Source organism: Catharus ustulatus, chromosome 4, assembly GCF_009819885.2.
Source record: "Catharus ustulatus isolate bCatUst1 chromosome 4, bCatUst1.pri.v2, whole genome shotgun sequence".
Taxonomy (NCBI): Eukaryota; Metazoa; Chordata; class Aves; order Passeriformes; family Turdidae; genus Catharus; species Catharus ustulatus.
In genome coordinates this window covers 76,493,389-76,518,653 of record NC_046224.1, presented here as the reverse complement: position 1 = coordinate 76,518,653, position 25,265 = coordinate 76,493,389, and the positions used below count along the sequence as shown (strand labels likewise).

General features: G+C 46.8%; 2 protein-coding genes across 2 annotated transcripts in view; both read left to right on the top strand.

The window, feature by feature from the left end:
* Positions 1–14,213, top strand: part of LOC116995643 (cat eye syndrome critical region protein 2-like) — a 72,091-nt gene extending 57,878 nt beyond the window's left edge. The window contains exons 3-7 of the mRNA XM_033058499.1: positions 9,658–9,841; positions 10,505–10,644; positions 11,113–11,217; positions 11,818–11,867; positions 14,113–14,213. Coding sequence (XP_032914390.1) covers positions 9,658–9,841; positions 10,505–10,644; positions 11,113–11,217; positions 11,818–11,867; positions 14,113–14,213 — 580 coding nt within the window. The remainder of the gene's footprint in view (positions 1–9,657; positions 9,842–10,504; positions 10,645–11,112; positions 11,218–11,817; positions 11,868–14,112) is intronic.
* On the top strand, positions 14,214–24,938 carry LOC116995577 (cat eye syndrome critical region protein 2-like). The gene is made up of 7 exons (XM_033058425.1): positions 14,214–14,283; positions 15,022–15,099; positions 19,867–20,023; positions 23,743–23,872; positions 24,151–24,188; positions 24,274–24,365; positions 24,639–24,938. The coding sequence occupies exons 1-7, from the start codon at positions 14,269–14,271 to the stop codon at positions 24,903–24,905; spliced, it is 777 nt and encodes a 258-aa protein (XP_032914316.1). The 5' UTR covers positions 14,214–14,268; the 3' UTR covers positions 24,906–24,938.
* Positions 24,939–25,265: the final 327 nt, after the last annotated feature.

Genomic DNA, 25,265 nt, shown 5'->3' with positions numbered 1-25,265 from the left:
TGAAAAATCCAGGGTGAACGGGGAAAAAAAATCAAATAGACCCTTATCTCAGCACTCCTGCCTGTCCCTGGCATTTGCCAGCCTAAGCAAAGAGCCTTTCCAGAAGAGGCCAATGCAGGACAGTGGTGTATCTGTGCTGATATCTCTGCTGCTTTTCTGCCTTTTCTCAGCAAAATAACAAACAAGGCACCCCCAGGAGCTGTCTTGTTCGTAGAGTTGTGGCTAGATAAGAGCCAAAATTGCTGGAGAAGTATGGGGAGCTGCACAGGCAGCTGGGGAAGATCAGAGTGTGCCCTTTTGCCACACTGTTGTGTGAGATGGCTTCAGCTCCTCCTCAGCAGTGTGGACTTGCTGCCTCCTGTCCTTGGTGTGAGGGAAGAGGGCTGGGAGGCAGCACATACCAGCTCAGGAGAGGTAAAAGGGCATCTCCATCTAGTTTAAGATTTGCTGGGCATGGTCTAGGCAATACTTAGGAGCCCAAATCAGAAACTTCCACGGTTGCTCAGGCTGTGGCAGGGGTGAGAAATCTGGACAAACAGAACCTGGAATATTCCTGAAGGGTGGGCAGCTGTGGTGACCTCGTGCCTTCCTCTCTCCTCCTTCATACCCCCCTTTTTGGGGGGCAGAAAAGCAACGCTCCCACTTCAGCTGTCATACCCAGGTTAAGTGGCTGCACTTGCTTCTGTCAAGCCAGCACATGCTCCTGTGGTGTGACCCTTATTAGAGCAGACAGCCCACATCAGCTCTCCATTCTCCCTGCCTCCCCAGAGACACTGCCTTGCTCCAGAGCTGCTCCTATTCTGCTTCTCTGTGGGATGCAGCATGTCTGCCAGCTCCCCTTCCAGCTCCCCTTCCAGCTTTCCCAGGTTTGATTGCATGGAAGATCACTCAGGGGGAGATGGAGGAAGACAAGGAGCCGGAGTGTTCTTATAGCTGCTGACAGCCATGGGTTTTCATAGATGATTTTTTTCCCCTCTCCTAAAAAACAAACACTTTTGGAGTTTAGGTGGGAAGTCCACCATATAAACCCAACCACGTAAATTAGATCCAACCATGTAAATTAGATTTCTTTAGCAGGATTGTACCACCCTTCTGTTGGTGAACCTCCTGTCCTAGCTTAGTGTTACTGTGTTGGAGGAAAGGTCCAGAACCCTGATGTCTTCTCTAAACATCACTTCAGCATATTCAGAGGTAGTCTCTGGTCTCTGCCACATTTGAGTTCTGGAAGTGGGATGGACAAATGAGGAGCAGGGAACAGGAATTGCTAGGGTGCAGAAATTACTCTGCTGTCCTTTCCTTTTGTGGGAGACAGGGGTGTATCTTTCATGGATGTGAAAGCCTCCAATTGCTCATGTTTAGGACTGCCAAATCCAGGAGTTTGGCTGGACTGTTTTAGGGAGAGCTGCTGCTACTTAGCATTTGCTGACTAGATAATCTTTAGTCCTTCTGTTTTGAAACAAAACAATGGTTCTAATGAGGAAAGATGGTATTCCCATGTTCAGCAATGGTGAAGACAAATGTCCTTGTGTGTAGAGCCCAGTGCCATCTACCTGCTTAACTCTTCAGATGTCTTTCTCTTCCTGATGGCCACACAGGTAAGCCACAGAATTACTGAGGTTTGGGCAATGTCTGCATTGGAAAAACTAGTTCTAGCTTGCCATAGAGAACAAAAGGCAGACCTGTACATGCCTTGTGATGGTCTTCTGCTCCAGCTATCTGCTGTCTTTACAACTCTGGGTGGAGAAACTTCGCTCTGGAGGTCTGGCCAAGGTAATTTGAATTTTCTTTCCCCCCTACTTTGTGATCTCATTCAGGGTCCACATTAATGTCAGCTGTACTCCTCTTGTTTTCAGCCACTAGTAAGCCAGCAGGTTTTCTCCAGGCATGATTCAAAACAGGCACTGAAAAGCAGGATGTGTCTGAGTGTTTGTTTCCTTCATCACAAGAGCTCTGTCAGGGTTGGACCTTGCTGAGGTCTGTCACAAGTGTGGTGTGGAGTTACTGCTCCCTCTAAACTGTCCTTGACTGGAATTTTTGAAATCTGTCCCCATCAGTGGCACTGCTAAATGTGGCTGTTAAAGCCTAAGATTCCTGGTCGTTTTGCTTCTTGGTCATTTTGCTCTGCTGCAGGGAGGTGTTGTGTGGAGAGACCCTTCAGGGTGCTTTGGCCTCAGGCAGTTGGGTCACCCTGGTGGCAAGCTGGCCCATGGTCTGAGCAATATGTGCTCCCTGTTGGTTTGCGCGCCTTCTGAGCCTTCTGCACACAGGGCTTGGAAGGATTCCTCTCCAACCCTCTTCACCCTGAAGGATGGGTTAGTGTCTCTTTCCCCCTGCATCATACTTGACTTAGTTTCTCAGTAGGGTAAATGGAAGGTGAAGTACAAGCTGGTCCATAAAGCTTCCTCCCCCACCTCAGATAAGAAAGCTCATTAATACAGTAAAAAAAAGGTCTCCATTGTTACATGATAGCTCAAGGTCAGGCTGGTAGTAGTAACTCATACTGCTTCTAAGGTCAGCCTAAGCTTTCTCTTTCTGACAAGCCACGATAGATTGATCATGGGGGCCCTTACATTATTTTTTTTCTTCTGAAATAGGCTTTGCTTCTCCTGACCCTGTTAATGATGTTTGACTGAGGTCATCCCAGCAAACCCTGAATCCTTCCCATTACCTTCCAGAGGGCTTGCCTTTGTGCTAAGGCATTGTATGCTTGTTAAGAATTAAGCTTTCCTGATCTCTGCTGTAGCAAAGAAGCTGTCTTCACTGGAGAGGCGAGAAATATCTTGAATGCCATCTGTCAGTTAATGCTCTCATTAACACCTGAGTGACTCCCAACACCAAGCTGGTGCCTTTTTGCCAATTCAGAACTTAAAAGGTGCCAGCCCATAAGGTAGAATATCTTCAGTCCATAAAATTAATTCCATTATAAAACGTCTGTTCTGATAAGACCTAGATTTTTGTTGTGGTTTCTTTTAACTAGAGAGATCACAGAGGCAAAACCAGTTCTCTTGTGTGTTGTGAATTAGGTGCCCAAGAAGTCTTTTTTCATTTAGTACTGAGGACCTCCTGAAAGCAACACTTGTGCTGGGTGACTGAATGTATCCGAGTTCTCTTTCAGCTTTTAAAGCCTTTACTGGACAGAAGTATCACCTCTATTATTTCCCTTACTGGCTAATTCTGTAATAGGAACTTCAAGAGTAACTACATTTATGTTTAAATGGTCTTTGGTAAAAAGGCTGAGCTCTCCTAGTCTTGTTCTCCATGTTCCTCCCTCATACAGCCCTTGGACAGGAATTGAAGAGGTCTGTTGTTGTTCCTGCTCTCTGTCATCCTCTGGTTTTGTCAGGGTTCTTGGTGTTAATCTCAAGAACAATATGCTGTCTGAGATTAGTTGCAGGTCAGACTTGCCTTTTTCCCAGCAGTTTTAACTCAAGAGCATGCCAGTATTTACTCTTCCATTGCATTTTGTAAACTACAGTAATTTCATGATTACAAGCTGCACCGTTTTGATAAAAATTTTGCTCCCACACTGGAAATGCGGCTAATACTCAGGAGCGGCCAATATGTGAATAATTTTCTGATGTTTTCAACCCCGGGAGTGCAAACCGAGTCAGTGCAAACTGCAAAGTCGAGCACCTGCCAGTAAAACCCGGCATTTACACGGTTGTTACAAATTGGTTACTCTGTTGCGTGGCGGGTGGAGCTGCTCGGTGCAGGCAGCACAGGGGGTGGGGAAGGCGGGGCAGCTCCCTCCTGCTGGCCCCGTGGCCCGGGGGGAGGCAGGGGGCTCCGTGCTGCTGGCCCCGTGGCTTGGGGGGCTCCCGTCCCCACGTGCCGCCGCCGCAGGAGCGGGGTGGCTCCATCCCTGCCTCCCACCACCGCCGCAGGTGCTGGCGGGCTCTGTGCCCCCCCTGCTGCCGCGGGGCAGCGCCGGGCCTGGGCGAGCGAGTCTAGCAGCAGCGGCAGCCAGCCCCGAGCGGCCTCGCTGAGCGGCAGCGCCGAGCTGGGCCACCCAGCCCTGTTGGCAGCCCCGAGCCCGCACGGCCGAGCCGAGCCAGTAAACCTCGCCGTGCCGTGGTTCTGTTACTATTTGGCAACTTTGTTGCACGCGGGTCCTCACTGTGAACGACAGAGCGGCTTATACTCGGGTGCGGCTTGTGTATGGACAAAGAACGAAATGTTTGCCAACACCCAGAGATGCGGCTTATACTCAGTGCGGCTTGTATTAGTGAAATTACTGTAAATGAAACAAGAGACTTAAAACACTGTCAAGGTGATAAAAATTTTAGCTAGTGGGTCTGGGCAATTATTTGGCATCTAAACTTTCCAAAGGCTTATTTGTGTGTGCCAGCAGTGTCCAAACATCGTTGGTAAATTCTTGTCTCCAGTGTTTCAACTCCTTACCCTAACATTTCCTTTAATCCAGTATTTGCTCCCATAGGACCAGAGATTTTGTGAGCAGTGGGTTTTAGGAGTTTTTTTTAGAGATGTGTGTGGGAGGAGGGCTTGTAAAAAAATTGGCAGCAGTAGACCAGATAGGGCAATGTACTGTGACAGTAATTCCACACTTGGGCCATGGCATGCTGCCTGCAGGAAGTGCAGATTGACACGGGGACTCTCTTACTGAATCAGTGTTTGGTTTAGCTTTTGTTTGTTTGGCTTGATTTTGTTTACAGTTTTCCAGCCAAGATTTGATTTACTTTGGAGTCTTTAAAGCTAAAAGCACAAGTGACTCTGCTTCCTTTGGGCATGAGGATAGAAAAAACAAGCATGTGTATCTGCAGACATAATTCCAGCCCCAATTTGCTCAGAAGGAATTTCACATGGAGTTTGCTCCTCCAGGGTCCCTGTGGGCCTGGGGTCTCTAGGTACAGCTGTTCTCTGCCAGGTGTGCGCACCAGAAGCTCCAACCAAATTTTTCCATGTATCCTGTCAGCTCTGTGAAATTCTCACCCTCTCTTCCTGAGGTTTCCAAAGGAGCCCTCTAGGAAGCTGGGCACAGTGATGAGCACAGTGGCCAAGCTTCTTTTTTTCTGACAGCAGAGCATGACTCCCACTCGTTAAAAGCCAGGGTGATTGGAAGACTGCCTCTCCTTTGAGCAGGGGAAAACACAGGGATGGGCAGGTAGGGGGAGGATCCTCAGCTCCCCTCTGGTGTGGAGCACAGAAAACCTCCCTGTTTGGGAGGCAGCCGGGCAGCAGATGGCCAGGCTGCAGCGCTGAGCTGTCAGGGCTGGATCATTTCTCTGGCTGTTCTGGGCGCTGATACCCGTGGTGGAGAGCAGCCCCTCCCTCAACTTGCTCAGTCTTCTTTATGCCCTGATTTTTTTTGCAGCTGCTACCAAAGATCACAGGCAACTTGAGCTGCAGCCTCAGTGGTACTCTTGTGGATTGTCTGAGGCTGTTCCTCCCCTTTCACACAGATGTGCCAGGTCGTGTCCTTCCCTGTGCCCCAGATTTCCCTTTGTATATGCAAGATACGACTAAAACTTTCAGCCGCAGTTGCAATTCAGCTTTGACCTACTTTCTAATCTTTGCAAAAAAAAATATAGGGACCTCTGACAGCAACCCTGTGATTTCAGAGTGTAGCCAGGGATAAGACCAGGAATTGCACTTGGCTCTTGAAAAATCATCTACATCCATGTGGGGTGTACCACATAGATATGCATGTACTGTTCCACCATTGCTCCACTACAGCTATCCAAATTGCTTTACACATCGGGGGGCAACTGCAAAGCAAGGGATGTTTTGACAAGTGAGGAAAAGCTTATCTCAGTTTTATGAAGTATTAATGGTGCTAATCAAGTTGGCTTGGGAGAAGTTTCAGAGTTGTAGAGTTCTTTGAAGTAACTTTTCTGATGTTATAGCTGATTTCTGTGGTAGTTTTCCTTGGTTAGTGAGCTGTGTGGAAGCTGCCTGTGCTATACATCAGAAAGTGGTTGAGATGTGGTGAGAGTCGTGGCTCGTGGTCTCACACTTTTCTTGTAAATTGTTTCTAAGACTCCCAATATACTTTTGGAAGAGGGATGGTTTTCCTCTGAAGACATGCCCTGAGACAGAATGTGCCCATGTACCAGTTCAACCTCTTTGGGAATGCTCCAGTTTGTAGAGGAAAGGACATGACTGATCTAACAGTGCCTCCACTTGCTGAGTGTTTTTGCATGTCTCAGTGATGCTGAGAACCTCTGGAGAAGAGATAGATCTGTCTCCTCAGCTCAGTGATTTCCTTCCTGCCTTCTTCCCACTTACAAAAGAACTTTTGGAGTTCTCAGCTGCAGCGGAGACTCTGTAGGACTTTCAGGTGTATTGCTGTCCTACTGCTAAGCTTGGAAGAAGGGTATTTAACAGACTATATCCAGGTAATTCTATTCCTGGATCCAGTGTCTCTGATCCTTGGGTTGGAATTTTACAGGTAATTCTAAACAGTTATTCCTGGGCATTTCTGCTTTGCACAGAACCCCAGAGGCAGGATACTCTTAGATTGCTGTCCTCCCTGCAGATTTTCTTCTCCAAACCAAGAGACCTGTTTCAGAAATGTTTTCAAAGAGAAATACAAGAGATGGGATAAGTGAAACTAACTGTAGGTGTGGCAGACAGGGTGAAGATGAGCACCCTATGTTTGTTTGGAGGAAAGAGGTCGGTTCCCATTAAGAGGGAAAATATAAATTGGGTAAGATTGAGAGTGATTGGGAATGCCTTGAGACATCTGTTTCCCATCTCTGGTTCTCATTTCTATCCTTATTCAAAGCGACAAATGCACAGTAGCTGTCTTTGAAAATTGATGGGGGTAGGAACTCGAAAGTAATCTTAAGAACAGAGCTTGTAATGCACTGAACACTGGGTGGATGGCGGAAATTTCTAGTGTTAGCCACTTATGTGAAAGTCAAACTAAAACCAAATTGGTTAAATCAACACAGCCAATCCCTAGGGGGAAGGAGAGTTACATAGGCAAAGATTTCAAATTATCTTCTGTAATTAAATGGCTTCCTGGATCAGTTTTCTTTGAGAGCAGCCAAAATGATAGAGCAAGATAAGTGAACTCATGCAAGTGGTAAAACTATCTGACTGATCTATGCTTTCCCACTTTGTTTTTTTAGGTAGAAAAAAAATAGGAGTAGATAAAACCCTTTTACTTTTGTGGTTTCTTCCCGGCTATCCTTTTCATTCACTACTTATTCAGGATCCTAGGGAAACTGCTTTTTCAGTCCATTTTATTGGAAATAGCGAGAATCTCTCTATCAGATTTGATGAAATAATTTTCTTCCTTGAGCTCTGGCAGAGTTGAACTTGTGGGGATGAAACTTGAATGATCTCTGAGAGCTTACAATCATTTGCCTTCTGCTTCTGGACTAAGCATCCAAATGCAAGTGATGCTTTCAGAAAAGAAGTTCTCATCACTATTTCTGTTCTGGAAGAAAACCAAAGCTGCCTTTCTCTCTTTTTTTTTTTTTTTTTTTTTTTTTGTTTTAATCTAATGGCTTATATAAATATCTGACATTTAAGCTATGTGATCAAATACCACTCTTAAAAAGTCTGTAAAAGGAATCTATTATTGCCCCCTTTCCCAAATTGAAGTCCTTGCTGGAAGTTAGATCTTGGAGTATTTGAGAAAGACAATGCAGAAATGGACAGCTACTTCAGCTAGGTGTACTGTGTACTCAACATCTCGCTTCAAGAAAGGAAGGTTGCTGTAGTTTTCACCCTAAAATTATTACTTGAGGTACTTCTGGGGCATTTCATAAAATGTCCTCCCTTTCTGACTGAGCTTTGTCAGCGTGGGGGGCTGTTTCAAGTTATATTTGTCTGATTGCTGATATTAGTGAAACAGTGATACTTGGGAACTCTGATGCTTTGCTTGTGTCATGCAGATGGAGCAAACTCCAGGTTGCAGAGGGCACTAGGTCCAGGTACACCCGAGCATTAGGTGTTAAGTACAACCAGAGGGCTGGTAACAGTCCTGGGGTGAGAGGAGATGTCTCGGGGAGGTCAGCTTGCATTTGACGTCAGAAAGAAGCAGGCTGGTGAGGAGTGATCTGCAGGGTGATCTGCAGTTCTCTCTACTCAAGGAGGAAGGGAAAAGCTGCCAGGTGGACATGGCTTGAGGCATCTGTTCCTTCATTCTTGCAGTCACTGTCCAGTCATGGTCCTTGCAAGGAAGTTCAGTCTTTACCAAATGTGTGAAGAACCCTGTCTAATAGCTAAGTCCTTGTTGACTTTTAATGATCTTTCTTCAGCTGGATCACACTCCTCCACCTCTTTGTTAAAATATAATAGCTTTTGTAGAAGTTAGCAATTTCTCAGGGAAATGCAATTCTGTAGTGCTGGCACCATTCCATTAATCATATAGAGTAATCTGCTTGTGCCAAAAACCTATCAAGTGGAGCTGCCTTTTTGAGAGCTGGTGGGAATGTGTACCCAGTGGTGTTCTTGCTGGCATATGGACTTCCCGTGTGTGCAAGAATGGCTGGGGCATGGGGGGTCCCATTTTGCTGTGCTCAGGGTACACAGCTCGAGCAGGCTGAGCAAGCCTGGCAACTCTCAGGACTGAAAGTCATATGGGCAGATCTTCAGAAAGTTTTATATTTAGGGACATGGCCCCTATTCATTCCTTTCTCTGAAATTTTGAGCATTCAAAATATAGGCTTAAGTCTCAGTGAAACAAAGACAGTTCTTTTAGCCTTAAGCTCCATCAGTGGTCTTACACTTGTCAGATGGGGGCATACACTCTCAGTGCTAGATGAGGGTAAGAAATATCTGCTTCCTTGGGTTTTGTGATGAAACTGCTGGCAGTGAAAGTAGTGATGTGACCCAGCTAGCAAATGAGAAAGATCATGTTAATAGTAATATTTATGAAGAGCGCAGATGTTCAGCTTGATAATCTGGGAGAGTACTGAGGCAGGGAGTCCTCTGTACTGACTCCTTTTTGGGAGGTGCACTCCTGTTGGGGATGAGTGGCATCCCTTATTGTGTGGCAGCACCCAAGCCTCATGTGTGAGGTGGGCTGTGCTGATGTCCTGCCAGAGCCACCAGTGGAAGAACAGGCAGAAAGTGGCAGCACCTTTGAGGGTGGAGGGAGAGGAGGCCAGGGACCATGACAGGAATATGGGAAGCATACAGCAGCAAAGTGGGGAGGAAGTGATCAGCTATGCAAAGTCTCGAGCCACTGAACCAGGGCGTGGAAAACTTCTTTAGAAGTAGAGAGGAGCAGGGCTTGGCAATGACAGATGTGAGGGGCAAAGGGAATTATGAAGAAAATGGTCTCCACCTCAGATGGGAAGAGTTGGAAGGGGAGCAGACTCATAAGTTGAGTTGCATCCTGTTTTACTAAAGGGTGACTGTTGGTGCTAGCACTGCCCATTGGGATGGAAAGGGGATGAGTGGCTACCATGTTTGGCTCATTCTGCTTACAAAGAAATAATAGTCTATATACTGTTACCGTATACTAATAAGTCTGTATATTAAGAGTTGTTGGTGTATAACATGACATCCCATGGTGTTGCAATGAGATTGCTGTATTTTGGAGCTGCCTCCAACCATGGCTGACAGCCTTCCTTCAGCTGCACTCTGTCCCTGCATTGTGTTTGTTGCAGTTGGTGCACCAAGTGCTTCTGGACACAGCAAACTACATTAAGTGTGTGTGACTTTTTCTTCCTCGGTTAGATCGCAGACGTTTCACAGCTACCTGGAGGACATCATCAACTACCGCTGGGAGTTGGAGGAAGGAAAGCCCAACCCTTTGCGGGAGTGCAGCTTCCAGGAGCTGCCCTTGCGCACGCGGGTGGAGATCCTGCACCGCCTCTGCGATTACCGCCTCGATGCCGACGATGTCTTCGACCTCCTCAAGGTGCTTTGGGTGGCAGGCATGAGGGAAACTCTGTGGCCACAGCAGCTGGGCCAGATCAGCATCTTCCTGGGATGAGAAGGGGTCACAGTGGGTCAGCAGCTCCTTTTGCCCTCCTCTGCCTTGCACTGGCTTGCTCAGGACTTGTTCCTGTGTGGATGTATTCATAACATGGGAGTTGCTAAGGAAATTGGCTTCATTGGCTATTCTTTCTGTAGAGTGAGTTTGGAGATGCTTTAATGGTAATGGCAGGGCTGTGAGAGCTGAGACTGCTGCCTTGCTGAGGGATGCTGTGAGATGAAAGGATGGGGATGAGGTGAGCTGGGGGAGGGGGGAGGGAGCTTCTCAGGGCTGTGCGTGACTGCCGCCAGCACTAATTAGACCTTCCCTGTCAGGAGCACCAGAGATGAAATGTTAAAACGAGAGAGGCCATTCAAATTAGAGATGCCAATCTAAATCCCTCCCTGGACAGAGAGTGAACAGTCGCCTTCCCCCTGGAGTAACATTTTCCCAGCTCGGCTGGGAGGAGCAGCTGTACTGCTGCTGTGGCGTGGTGGAAGGGAAGGGAGGGAAGTGTTTACAGAGGGGGTGTCATCATGTTTTGTGTGACAATGTGGCCGCTCTTCAACTTGTCACCGTCTGGCGGGGGGCTCCCGGTGGGCACAGGGCTTGGACGCCGACAGCCTCCGCGTGGAGCCGCTGGGCGAGGACAGCAGCGGTGCCCTGTACTGGTACTTCTACGGCACGAGGATGTACAAGGAGGACCCGGTGCAGGGCAAAACCAACGGAGAGCTGGCTCTAGACAGGTAACAGCCCACACTCACACCCCCTCCCGTGTCTGGAGGAGCCTGGCTGGAGGGGGCTCCGCCTGACTGCTGTTGCACCGGGGGGAGTGGGGGCTGGAGAGGGGCAGCGCAGGCGGGAGCGGAGTTGCCAAGCAGGCTGGAAGCTGCCCCGCGCCATGCATTGTGTCGCAGGCAGCCTGCAGCCTTTGTGGCACCGGCAGAGCCTGCTGTGGGAGCGATGCTGCCTGCCCCACCGCATTCCTGCCTGTCTACCCCGCGCCGTGCAGTGCCGGCGGCTCCCAGATCAGGCTCCCAGCCAGTGGGAATCCCTCCTCTCCCCTCCCCGTCCTGTTGCTGCTCTGATTTAATCCCTCCTTTGGTTGGGTCCCTAGCAGCTGTTCTGATTTCCCTGCCCTCCTCCCCATCCTGCTAGCCTCGGTTTCCTGGATATTTCGGTGGATATTTCATGGTGGTTTTGCTATTTTTCAGGGGATGTGGTGGGCAGACAAACACCCCAAATGTTCCAGGGAAAACAGGCAAGAGACGAGGGCGACCTCCAAAGCGGAAAAAACTACTGGAGGAAAATTTGCTGAGGTATGGAAGGGTTGGCTCTTGCTGCAACAGACGTAAAATACATACATTCCCAGAGGGAAGTGTAATGTATTTCTGGGGTTCCCCCAATAACTATGTATATACCAGGCAGCCATAATTTCAATGCAACTCAGAAGTGAAGCAAGCTCAGACTTGGTGGATGCTTTGATCGCTCTCCAAAGCAAATTCTGACTGAGCTGGAAGTTCGGTGAAACAGTGGGCATCACTTTTCCAACCACCTCACTTTAAATGCAAGTTCCACTATGCGGTGCTAGGGAATTTGGTCCTGAAAAAGAATACTTTCATTGTGTGGCTTGAAGCCAAAAGTCCTGGCCACTTAAGTCCATATAGATTTTGGGATGCTTCCCATAAGAACTGAGATACTGTACTTACCAAACTTCATCCTGCACCCTTCACTTAGAAAAACTTTACGAAGCTATGATAAATATATTTTTTCAATATATATTGCAGTGTTCTTGTCATGGTTTCGCTCTCCACTGAATAATTGCGGTGTTCCCTATTCTTCTCCTCCAAAACAGCTGCATTTCGGTCATGTGAAGTTATCTACTTATTGTATCACTCCTTCTCTTTCTTTTTTGGTAGGGAGAAGGCAGAAGAAAACTTGCTTATCCACGAGACTCAGATAAGAAATGGTAAAGAGATTTTGCAGTATCAGGGTTGATACCACCAGCTAATAAGGCTCTTCGATTATCGAAAACCAGAGAGATTCCTAAGAGACAAGCCAGCTTTTCTCAGGAGAATCTTTTTGCTGGTGGTTGGGGCCAAGTTTGGAAGGAGGGGTTTGTGTTAGACTGCCTGGCAGCTGGGAGCCTGAGTACCTATCATGGCTGAGTTTGGGATGAAGAAACCTAACCTACTGGGATACACTAGAATTCAAGGGCTCACCTAAAAAAGCTGGCTGTGAATTTTCCTCAGTCTTCCAGGGGTGGGGTAAAAGCATTCCCCTCTTGTTAGCAGGTGTGTTTTTTCAGATGGGGAAGAGAATGAAGTCAGTGATGCTAAGATAGGGAAGGAAGAACCTTTTTGATCCTCTCACTTTTCCTTCCTTATGGCCATTGGGTGGCTGAGAGTGGTAAACCATGTGTTGGGGATACCCGGCTAAGGGTTAATGAGGCAAAAAGCGAGTTAGCAACATGATGTGAAAGTGAGTTCAAGGGAGCTGGGACTCATTTGTAATATAGTGTATCCACTGGCTTCCACAAAACCCAGGGACTCAGCCTGCCTGTTGCCTCACAATAAAAGGCAAGGGTGGCAATGTCTTTCCCATGCCTCCTTCCCTTTGCCCTTTGTCTTCAGATTTCCTGGCAGCTACTCCGGCTGCTCCAGAGTGATGCGAGTGAGGCACTGGGGGTTTTATCAGATCATTGTCTTCCAGCAAATTGTGTCACTTCAGCTGCAGAGTAATCTTCTGCTGGCACAAAGCAGTGCCTTGGTCCTGTTTGCTATTGAAATGAGTTGTCCATGGGCAGCTGGCAAAGGGAATGAGAAGCAAGGATGCAGGCTTTGGGGGCAGGATGCAGGTAAACTCCCTGCTGCAGGTGGGCAAGGGATGGCTTTGTGTAGCCAGAGCAGCAGAACCAGCTCATGGCTGCACCTTTGCTGTCTCAGTTACCAGTCCCCAGCGCATTCAGAGCTGAAACTCTGTGCCACTGCCACAGCACCCCAGGCACCTGACAGAGGGCAGGTGGGGGAGACAGCCTGCAGATTTCCAGTCTTCCTAGGACAACCTGACAGCTTGCATATTGAAGCCACTCACAGCTCAGATCCACAAAGGGCCCAGAGTTAGGTTCAGGATTTTTACTTCTTTATATTTTTCATTGTTAGTTTGCTTGAAAATGTGGTCAGAAGGTGCATGACGTCTGCCACTGATGCTGATGGCCATTGCTTTCTTTCTGGGAGCCAGTGGTTAGCCATAGAAAAGTCTAGAGGGAGCTGAGAACCGCTCAGCCTGAAGGTGTTTGATCCAAGACTTTCCTCACTCAAAAAAAAAAAAAAAAAAAAAAAAAAGGCCACAACCTTTTTCTGCTTAGAGAGCATCCTGGGGCAAAAGCATACAAGTTGCAACCCTGCTCTGTGCAAACATTTGTGGAGCAGGAACCACATTCCCCATCTCCAGGTGGGTGTTCCAATCACAATGCAAGAGAGCCCTTCCTTCACAATTAATATTCAATTGTTTCACACAAGGTGGAACAGCTCTCAAAGTGTCTTGGTGGTTGGGACATGCTTCAGAGCAGTGGGTGATCTGCTTCAATCCCACTCTGGATCGAGCAGGGATGGGATGTGAACTTTTGGAACTTCCCCCTCATCTGGCAGCCTGATGAACCCTGTTCTTTGCTTCCTCTTCTACTCTTTCAAGTGCCTGCAAACAAAACGTTTCATTTGCAGGGAGCAGGAGGACTTTTTTCACTGCAGAAATGGTTTGCAGTGTTTTTAAGGAGAAGAAAAAAAAAAGCTTATTTCAAATTACATTATTTTTTGATGGCTTTATTCTGCTGCCAGACTAAATCAGGCATTTGCAGTTCCCTATGTCCTGCTCTGGCTGACAGCTGCCATTGCAAGAAACAAATGAAATTCTTTTTTCTGCAATAACTGGAATGTGGGCTTGCTACAAGGATGTCACACTATACCTGTGTGTTGCCGTGTGCCACTATTATTTCTTCAGCTGTGTACTTCCTCTCTGTCTTGACATCATTCTCTGAGGTAGCAGAGCTTCTGGTGCATGAGGAGAGCTTTGGGTCTATAGCAAATGGAATGTTTTCTGTACCAGTGGCCATTGCCAGTGTCTTTTGCTTTTCCTGAGCCCTGAGGAGAGAAGGGATGGAGAGGAGCTGTTAGTCATAACTGCTGTGGAGATAACATCCTCTCATGTTTTTGAAGGGTCCCAAGGGCCTGGCCGTGGAACATGGTGGTTGCTGTGCCAGACGGAAGAGGAGTGGAGGCAGGTCACAGAGAGCTTCAGAGAGAGGACTTCCCCTTAGAGAGAGGCAGCTCTACAAACTCTTGAGTGAAGACTTCCTGCCGGAGATCTGCAACATGATTGCACAGAAGGTGGGGAGACGTGACATCCTGTTTACTTCTCTTTGGCCGCTTCCAAGAGCATGGATGCTTGCTGAGTGAAGGAGAGCTAAATCCAAGCAGCCTGTCACCCTGTTCTGCTTCCTGCACCTACAGCCTGCAAGTGCCATGGATTTGGGGGCTGCTGAGTTTGTGGATGGGGGGAAGACTTTCCCCTGTGCTATGGCAGTTTTGGAGTTGATGCTTGAGGTTCTGGTTCGTGGTTGCACAGCAGTGTAGGTAGGATGGCTGAAGGGGTTACTGTCTTCAGCCATGCTCTGTGGGCCGTTCCTGCTAGCAGGGGTTCTCTGTGCTTTTGAACTGCTGTGGTTTACAGCCTGGCTTTTCTATGCAAACTACCTGTGATTCTACTTTTACTGCTGTCTCTCTGCTGGCTCTGCTGAAGGGGCACTGGCTGCTGAGCTGTCCTAGCAAAATTTGCTTTGAGCTGGTATGTCAGAGCCCCAAAACTCTAAAGGATTGAACAGCTGAATGTTTTCAGGTGGGACAGATCGGAAAGGGATCCTTCAGCTAGATGGCTTTATAGAATAGGCGATCTGCAGTCAGCGTGATGTTCTTGGATTGAGTTCAGTTTGCTTGTTTGCTACCTTTGTAAAGCTAATAGGGATTTCATGGTCACTTCTAGCCCTCAGTTTCTCCTGCCAGTGTCACCGATGTGCCCTAATTTCTCCACTCTCTTTTTCCTTCCCTCAATTCTCAACCCTGTTTCAGGAGAAGCGTCTGCAGCGGACAGAGTTTTCTCCCAGGTGGATGTCTGACCATCAGCCCATCAAACCAATCAAGCAGGAGGTGAGGGGGGTGTGAGGGGGAGGACGAAGGAGGGAGGTGAGAGCAGATGCCTCCTGGGGGAGAAAATAAACCGCAGCATCGCTATTCAGTGGGAAGGAGTCGCTTGAAAGTGGCTGTGCTGAAAGAGAGATGGGTGGTAATGCCCGTCAAAGGCAGGCTGACACCCGGGGTTTCTATGGCGAGCAGGGAGGTGCTGCCCTCTGGATCGCAGAGGTAACCGGCCTCACCGCAGAGCCCGCTGCAGCTGCATATGGAAATCTGCACTCAGTCTGGGGAATTCCACTTCAATGAAAGTGCTGGCACATTCGAGGCAGTTCAAAGAAAAGTTGAAGAAGGATGAGAGGGCTAGAAGAACCGGCTTACAAAGGGAAATGACAGAAATTCAGCCAAGGGGAAAACGTGAGGCTGCAAACACATGAGGGTGTAGATAGCGCTGAGGGAGAGAATGACTGATGCAGTATGGAGCTGAGCTAGGAGGGGGTCAGCTGGAAATGGAAGTCACAATTTAGGCTGCTTAAAGAAATGCTGATCAAACTGCAGCCTTGTGGGCTCAAACAGCATTTTCCGTGCCTCCTCACCCTCATCTCCTCTCCACCCCATCAGTGCAACAGCACTGCTGCTGCTTGAGGGTCTGTGCAGTGAACCAGACCCAGGAAAATGACTGGAGTTAAATATAACCTTTTTCTTTGGTCGGGGTTATTTTTAACATAGATCAGTTTTCCGATCCAGTTCACCACACAGCCCCTAACAGGCACGCCACCACAGGCAGGGACGTGGGCTGTAGAGATGGAGAGTCTTTGAATTGGCAACTGCTACCCAGAGCAATCGGTCAGACAACAGAGGATTAGCGCTGGAGGAAAAATTGTCTCAATTCTATCAGGTTGGGGCATAATGTCTCACTGTAGATGTAATGGAAACGTATGACAAACCTGGTGTTTTGTCATACCTGGGAAATTAGGCTGCAGAGAATATGCTGTGTGAGCCAGAGTCAGGGGTTCCCCAAAACAAGGAGAAAGTACAGTTCCCCCTGCAATAAATGTAATTACTTAGAACAGATAAATAAAGGAAGGAAGAACCTCTCATCATGTTGCAGATGAAGCCTGCCAAGAGGAAAATGAGACCCCCAGCGATGGTCAGTGTGGGGCCAGAACTTGTCTCTGCAAAGCCCGCCATGCAGGAAGCACAGGGACACGTGTTTGTTCACAGGCAGCAGAATCCCAGAGGAGGAGGGAGTGGGAAAACACATGGAGCCTGAATGATGCTAATCAGTACCGCAGGTGCTCCAGGTCTGTGGTAGCAGAGGGCTGTTAATTGCCGCCTGTGGGCCAGTGAAACGTTTCCAGTGAGCAGGGGGCCCTCCTGGCACCCGTTGTGCCGGGACGTAGGGAGCCAGCCAGCACCACAGCAGTGATGCTCACACTACTCCCCAGCAGGATATGACAGCCATCCTGCCATAGGGCAACCAGAGAAGGTGCCGGTGCGTCGGATGATGGCTTGTTCCTCAAGCCAGGGTGGGCAGCTGGCGAGTCCGGAGGAGGAAAGCTCAGCCCTGTGCAGGTGACCCCTTTCTCCTGGCTGCTGCTTGAGTTGGAGATGGAACAGCTCCATGGGCTCCTGATCTTGCAGGGGGATTTCTCAACAGGTGGTTCAGATTAGCTCCTCATTAAGAGCTGCCTGAGCAGCACCCTCATTAGGAGAGCGCTGCGGAAACCTGAGTGCAGAAGGTTTGGGAGATGAGGGGCCAGGGCACTCAGGGCATCTGCGCCTTCTGGCCTTCTGCCCCTTGAATTCTGATACCCACTATCTGGAGAGCAAGCTAAAGGCAGGAGTTTGGCTCTTTCAGCATCCCAGGGCCAGGGGACAGAAGTGATGTTGTGTCCTGGAGTGCTCTCTGCCGGAGGGAAGGAGGCAGTGATGCCTTGGTCACAGTGGCTTTTATCCTCTGAGTGGGGAGGAAGCTGGAGAAGCGTCCTTTTGCCACCTCTGTGGTCAGGAAGGAAGTTTAATTCATGTTTGGTTCTTGCTTTTGTCTTTCCAATAAGCGTCTGCGTCCAGCCATCCAGTAGGAGTATATTAGTTTGTGTTGGTGTATTTTTTTTTAACCCTGAGTTGAGCACACTCATCCCCAGCGGGCTTAGGTGGGACACCAGGCAGAGAGTCCCTCTGAATATCAACTTGTTTCTGTGTCTGAAGTGTCTCAATGAGCCCATGCAGAACTGTTGCTGCCCTGCAAGTGCTGCAGGGAGTAAATGCAATTATGGTGTCTACTGCTGTCCTTGGGGCTCACTACACAGTGTTTGTGGTTTCTGCTTTTCCCCTTTCTTTGCATTCTAGATCTAATAGGATGACATCCTCTTCTTTGTTTAAAAGTGCTTGTTGATGCCATATTTGTGTGGGTTGGTCTGGAGCATGCTGTGGATCCTGTGTCATACCATTAAAGCATAGAGTGCTGAGTGTGTCCTGCAGGCTTGGAGAGGTCCTGGCTTGAGCGCTGCAGCTTGGACGTTGTGTTCCTGTTTCCACAGGACATGATGGCGAAGTTGTATTAATCCAGGGAAAGGGAAGGTCTCCCTTGTGTACCAACAATCGAAGAAATTGTAATGCCAGGCTGACTTACATTTACTGGTTTGAGAATGCAAAGACTGATGGTCACATCCTCATTCAATTATCTTGGCATATCAAGTTTAGTGGTTGGTTCTTGCTCACACTCTTAGTGCAGAACCTGACTCTTTTGGTTCCTATTGCAATTTAAAGATTCATCAAGAAAGTCAGAGGAAAACTGTGTGGCAGTGGTCAGGATCAGGTCTGAAACGAAGTTGTTTGCAGCACATGAGTACCAAATCAGATGGCAGAGCTTTTGAGAAAGAGCTATAGAAAAGAATCAAAAGTGGAAATGTAGAAGCCAGTTCTCTAGGTACTTGACCTTGTCAATAGTACAATCCTGGGCATCCTGGTGTTTGGATATTGATCAGGGAGGAAAGGTCTGAGAGACAACTGGAATAATCATTCCAGGGAACTGAAAGGAATTGCTTTGTAAGAAAACATTTAATCTAACTGTAGAAATGTGAGATGTTGTGGAAGTGTCCAAGGAAGCCCATAAGGTAAAGGCTGCAATGTGACTGGAGAAAAAGGGGAATTTATGTTCACCCAGAAGAGCATAACTAGGAAATAATTGGATGGAATGAAGGGTTGAGAAACAAAATTTAAACTGATTGTGAGGAGAAGCTGGCTAATCTCAAGGCACCTGAACTCACAGAATGATTTCCCTAGGAAAGAGATAGACAAAGTGAAATAATAACATTTTGTCAGATATAAAATGGAAGAGAATAGTTCCCTCGTGGTGAGATGAAGCTCTGGGTTTCACCTTAAGGGATCAGCACAGTATGGGTGGTTCTTATTGCCCAATCTGTCCCTAAATGCAGGATATGGTCCTAATTTTGTTGAGAGTTCCATGACCTTCTCTTGGACACTTCTGTGTGACTGATGGTGATTGAAGCATAATTCTCTCAATGTATTGTTTTCTGCTGGAGATGATGCATGGTCCTCCTCATCTACAGAAAACTACAGGAGTGGAAGTTTGTAGGGCAGCAAAGGGCTGTGTAGGGGAAGGGAGTTTGGAGGGAGATTGAATGTACAGTGAAACCAGACAACATTTCTAGATGTTCATCAAAACACCCCTAAGTTCCATTCCTGGGCAATGAAACAAGGGACGAAATAGTAATCGTGGTGCCAAAATATTTTTGTTTCCCTGGGATTAATAATGGGCCTGGAGAAGTTGATGGTCTGAGCAGCAGCCAACGGACCCCGGCTGATTGCTAATCCTCAGGAAATGCCTTCTGCCTAAGTGTGGTTGCTGGTTATTCCCTGAAAATGAAGTTGGAGCAACTGTGTGTACATTGTTCTTTCCTGGTTGATATTCCATGCTGATAAGACACACGTATCTTGGTCACAGGGGTAGGAGTGGCTGATGGATTGACTGATACATTTGTCTTATAAATTAAATTAAGGTAATAAAGATAATTCCACGCTTCATATATATACCTCATACTTTGTTGAAGAAATAGGAGCAGGCAGTCCCTCGTCTGGGAAGCCTGCAGTCTTAAGTAGGATCAAACACAGCCTTGCAGCCTGCTGGCGTGGGGAGGTGAGAAAGTGGGGCAATAAAGAGCCAGGTGTCCTTGAATGAGAGAGCTGGTTTTGGGACCCAGCAGGAAAACTGTCCAAACAAGCAAACGAGAGCCAACTCAGGGGAGATTAGCGCACAGAAATTTTGAACAGGAAAGGAAAACATTCCTAATGATACCTTGATGCAAGGCTGTACCAGACGCTTTTCCTATTGAAGTGTTCTGTGTTTTGCAGCAGAGACAGGTTTGGCAAAGTACTTCTTTCTTCTCGCACTTGCAGTCAGAGCTCTGCTAGCTGGAAGAGGTAGAGGTGTTGTGTAAGGGTGTCAACAGCCTGAATCCTATGCCCAGAAGGGAAATGTGCACTGTGCATCCCTGACAGAATGGAAGCTTGTCTAATCCATCACTCTTCTTCCATTGTCCTTGTATCAGTAGGATTTCATTGCTTGACAAATAACTTTCCTTTCCATGTTGCTTTTCGTCTAGGAAATCATACATACAAATCCTCTTTTTTCCTCCTTGTTTTTTTCCTCACAGTCATTCATTGTAGGTGTGCTTTAATACTTCCTCAAAGTAAACCTGCCTCTGCTGGGCTTTCAATAAGCCAGTGAATTACAACTTTTGGTGCATCATTCTGTTGCAGGTAACCCCGAATGTGCTGAGCTCAATGGAGAAGCAGAGGCGCAGAGAGGAAGAGGAGGAGCGCCAGATCCTTATAGCAGTGCAGAAGAGGGAGCAGGAGCAACTGCTAAAGGAGGAGAGGAAGAGGGAGATGGAGGAGAAGGTCAAAGCAGTGGAAGGTAACATGTGACCAGTGTGGAGCAGGAGTGGAAGCCTTCAAAATCAAGACTGAGATCTTGCATTAAAGTCTGCCATTTGCATTCCTCCCCTGCCAGACTTGCTAATGAGAATCTTTTCTTGCACTTAGCTCTGATAAATTGGTCTGACTGTAGTTTCTTTTCCTTTGTCTGTCCTCTCAGTATTGATGGCTGTTCTCTGAGGCACCTTTAGACTGTGTTGTCTTCTTCAAATCATGCTAATATTCTTCCTTGCCCCAGCTGTCCATTTTTTTCTCTTGGTATTCATGTTGTTTCTCTGTTCTATCTCCCCACTTGCCTTGTCATGATTTCTGTGTGCAGGATTAACTGGTTTTGCTCTCACTGGATAGCATTTGGTTCTTTTGGCCCAATGCATGATGAAAAAAGAATTCCCTTTGAAGAGAAAGGGAATGAGATAACATGGGAATAACAAGAGTAGTATTTTTATATTACTACTGGCCTTATCAATTGGAGAACTAATGATGAAGGGACCAGGCTACACAGAGCATCAAAAGTGGCAATTTCAAGTGTTGGTCTGAAATGTCTGTGGTTATGAATTAAATGTTGAGTTAAGCTGTTCTGTAACAAGCAGCCATATTGTATTTAATTCATCAGTTCAAGGCACAGGTAGCAGGCAGTCAGCCAGTACATATAGGCGTGGGTATAAGAGCAAGCTCATTTTTGACTACCTCTCTCTGTTGGCCTCCCTTTTGGGGATTTCTTTAGCGGCTGCTTTAGCCAGTGACTGGTTGAGCTGTTGTAGTTCTACAGAAAGGCTGAACATCCTCAGAAAACTCTGGCAATGTGGGGCAGTATCAGTATCATGAGTCCCAAAGTGGATAAAGAATCAGAAAAAGAAAAAATTAAGTTTATGCAAACCTTGTAAACTTTCCAAAATGAAACAGTTTGCTACCAGATGTTTGGTAGAAGGCCAGATGTTATCTAAGAATAGCTTCTTTTACCTGTTTGCCTTTCTAACCTTTAGAAAAACCAATTGCTTCCTTGGCTTTCGTGTATTCCTGGTTGCTAGCCCTAGCTAATCAGGTGCTTTAAACTGAGGCTCATCCAGTTTTCATATCTGCCAGAGATACGTGTTTCCTTTGGCAAATTGCATATTCTCTGTGGTTTAATGCTTCATCTCTATAGACAAAATTAGTCTTGAAGTTCCACAAGGGCTGCAAAGAGAAATGTTCCTGTAAAATAGTTTTGCTTTTTTATAAGCCACTTCCTTTTCTGGGTAAATGCAATAATTACATCATCAGATTCAAAGGCAACAGAGCCATGCAAAGAAACTGGCATGAAATTGGGCGTAACCTCTTTTAAGCCAAGTTAGTGTACATTCATGCTTTTATTGGCAGAGGTGCTTTAATTTTGTTTTGTGCAGTTTCTTTCAGTTAGTTTAAACTCTCCCCTAGTCCATTTAGGCTTAGTCAGGAGAAGTCTCTTTTTAAGCTGATGCAAAAGCTGTTTGCAAAGGTTATGTTGACTTGTTCAGTTAAATCGCTACAATATTTTTTATCTCTAGAACCAGCAGCTACCCAGGTAAAATTGCCTTCTTAATGATTTTTTTCTTAGTGCCAAGCACACCATCACTAGCATTTGCTGTCATGACAGTTCTTATGATGGAGAGGAAGTGATTTGAAAATTGTGTCATTTGTTTTACTTGGTTCTGACTTGTTAAAACTGGACATCCAACAGCAGAAATTTTAGAGTAACAAAGATTTTCTTCTAATTTTCAGTCTGTTTGGAATATAGTATTAATTTTATATAGCCTTCTGTAGAGGAGAGATGTGAAATATCTTGTCTGTGATGAATTTTATCTTGTCTGTGATGAATTTTACCTTCTTCTAGTTTTGGATGCTATTCCTGTTTTTATATCACATTTCTGTTTCCAGCCTGAGCTTACACTTCCCCCAACTCCAACTCACCTCCAGGTAGCAAGTTTCCTGCTGGGCCCATCTGCACTCTCCTGAATTTCTAAGTTAAGGCAGCCTTCTAGATTTCTACCACAACAGCAGGTTAGAGTTTCTCAGTTCTCTTCCCAGATGCTGCTTCAACATAATCTCTCACATATATGACTTTCTAGCTGGTTGAGGTACTTTTTAGGGAATTATTTAGATTTTGAAAGCTGCTGGGTAGGACTCAGCCCAGGCCAACAGTATGACGATGAGCTCTGCCAGTGGTCTTGAACACACTGTGCTAATCACTAGCTGTGGTAGAGGCTCCTGGTATAATCCTGACTGAGATCTAGTACCACAGTAGTACTCTTTGGTCCTGTCAGTTTACCAGGTCAGATCCTTAGCAGATGTCGCTGGATTTTTAAAATCTACATGATCTTTACCTCTTGGCTGCTGTTGTCACAAGATTTTCCATTTGCTGCCCAAATAATCACTTGATATTCTCCTCAGCTTTCGCACTTAGGCATCCATTGCAATGCCACTTAAGGATTGCTAATTTTATGGACGAAGCATGAATTTTGAACGGTGTTTGGACAGACTCAGATTTTCTCCATTACCTGAAATTGGATGTTGGGCTTTTGGTCATGCAGTTCTCTTATATTCTGTAGGATACTTCAGATGTAAGTCCTATAATCCTGACTTCAGTGCTATCCTGAGTCTTCCAACAGGAAATTTGGGCTTTCTTTTACCAGTTTTTGACATATCTGCCAATCATGTCCCTACAAAAGCTCACCTTGTAGCTATTCCTATTTTCTTGTGCTCTCAAGCCCCATCTCAAATTTATTTTCAGCTGACAGAGTAGGACTTTAGTACTTATTTTTCCACCAGAGCTGGTACCTCTTGAATAGCTGGCATTTTCCAAAGGCAGAGCCTCTGTTGGAGGGTGTTAGCCAAGAGTCCCTCATCTCTCTTTCACTCTGGGTGTTCCCTGATGTGGCCTGTTCCTGTGACATCTCTCCCTGAACTTTACTTTTGCACAATTCTGCTCCTACAGAAGGTTGATCCAACCACAGGTGTTTTGCAAGTCAAATGAATTCAGGTTTCCTATAAGAAAAAGGAAATGAGGTTTATAAAATACCATAAACTTTCTATTATGAAGCAATCTGTTAGCCAGCTGTCTGGTTGCAAACCACAAGTTATATTACCAGCATTGCTTCTTCTCGCGGCTCACTTCTTTAAACGAAAGCTGTCCCAGTGGCCCTCGTGTGTGGCAACTTGCTCCTCTGGCTGCTGGCCAGGAAGACCTACCTGAGCAATCTTCCCAAAGCGAGCCATGGAGGATAATAATGACCCCAGTTACTCATTGCCACTCAGCTGGTGGAACTTCCCTCAGCACTGCTCTTGATCCCATTCAGTGCAAAGGCAGCTGCCTCAAGTTCCTGTGCCTGAGGTGAAGCTCCTAAAGGATGATAAGAGCAAGCCAGCTCTTTCCATAGTGCTGAGCTGTGCCTAGGACAGGGTGTTGAACTTCCTCTTTGTGCCACTGTACTTCTGGAAGTTGCCTAAGGCAGCATCTGTGTCACAGTGGCACTTCAAAATTGGTGATTATAACCAAGGGAGGATGATGAGGAGTGTTGATGGTGTACTGTATTCTCACCTCACCTGCTCCTGTGCTGTTGCTGCTTCTGCTGAAAGAACAAGACCATTTCCCTGGAGTTCTTGAGAGCTGCAGGAGTACCTTCTGTTTCCCTGCAAGATGTGGGCAAGGACTGCTAAATAGTTTTTCATCTCTTCCCACTGCAGAACGAGCCAGGAGGAGGAAACTTCGTGAGGAGCGGGCCTGGCTGCTGGCACAGGGGAAGGAGCTCCCCCCTGAGCTTTCCCACTTGGATCCCAGTTCCCCTGCCAGGGAAGAGCGAAGGACCAAGGATATGTGAGTACACAATGGGGCATTGCAGCACACAAGTGTACTGAAATAGTAAGTATGCTGAGGAGAGGAGTGTGATCATCCACAGGAATGCAGAGGGAGAAGTGAGGCTGGAGAACAGGGAAGCTGAGAAACATCTGGGTTTGGGCCACATGAGAGGAGTGTTTGTGATGAGTCCTATTTGCCAGCATTATGGCACTGCATGGGTGGAAGACAAGATGAAGTACAGAATATGTCTTACCTATCCTCAGTCTGCATATTCACTGTCTTGCTTCTTATTACAGCTTTGAACTGGATGATGAGTTCACAGCCATGTACAAAGGTTAGTCCCACCCCAGCTTTCTCCACGTGAAATACTTCTCTGTGTGTGTGAGTGTAACCATTCACCTTTCTCTTGCTACTGGCAGTTCTGGATGTGGTGAAGGCTCACAAGGACTCTTGGCCCTTCTTGGAGCCTGTTGATGAATCGTATGCTCCCAACTACTACCAGATCATTAAGGTATGGAAAGTGGCCCAGCCATCTTGACTGATGCACTTTGTTGACTGGGATGCAATTTTTTGGAAGTGTTTTGAAGTTTTATGTGCTGTATTACTCTCACAGATGATCTCCTTGATTCTGGCAGTCCCTTCTAGCCTTACAAGTCAAGAAAACCAAAGATGGATTGTTGCCTCTCCGGAGAGCAGCTTCTGCTGCCCATGCCCTCTCTGAGCTCTAGCTTTGTAAGCCCCACTATTCTTTCTGTAACTGAAGGGAAGTTTGGTTTTGTTCCAGGCCCCCATGGATATCTCTAGCATGGAGAAGAAGTTGAATGGAGGTCAGTACTGTACCAAGGATGAATTTGTGGGTGATATGAAGACCATGTTCAGGAACTGTCTTAAGTACAACGGTGAAGGCAGTGGTAAGAGCAGTAAGATTCTAAATTTGTCTATTTGCAGTGCTCAGCCAAAGCAAGCAGTGCCCTCTTCCTCCTCACCAGTGCCTGATTTGTGCTTCTTCTCTTTCAGAGTATTTTTGGGAGACCAGATGAAAAGGCAATAGTTACTGAGACTTGCATTAGGTTTTAGTGAGGCTTTTAGCACAGTTTGGTCATGCTCAATCGGGCATGCATGGCATACCAAGGACTGCCACATTGGTAGATGGTGAAGGCAGAACATACAGAGGAAGAAGAACATTAGGAGCAAATCAGCTTGTTGCTGTTGGCTGCAAGTGAAAGCATACCTGCACTGCCTCTGGGAGAGCTCTTTTCCTCAAGGAACTTCAGAGTTAGTTTAGTGGAAACAACTTGGAAGTAACTTGCTTCAGGCCTTGTCACCAACACATCTCACATGTCTTTTCCTTCCTATCCACTCAACAAAAAGAGCTCATCTCAGCAGAGCTGTCCCATGGAAATGATGCAGT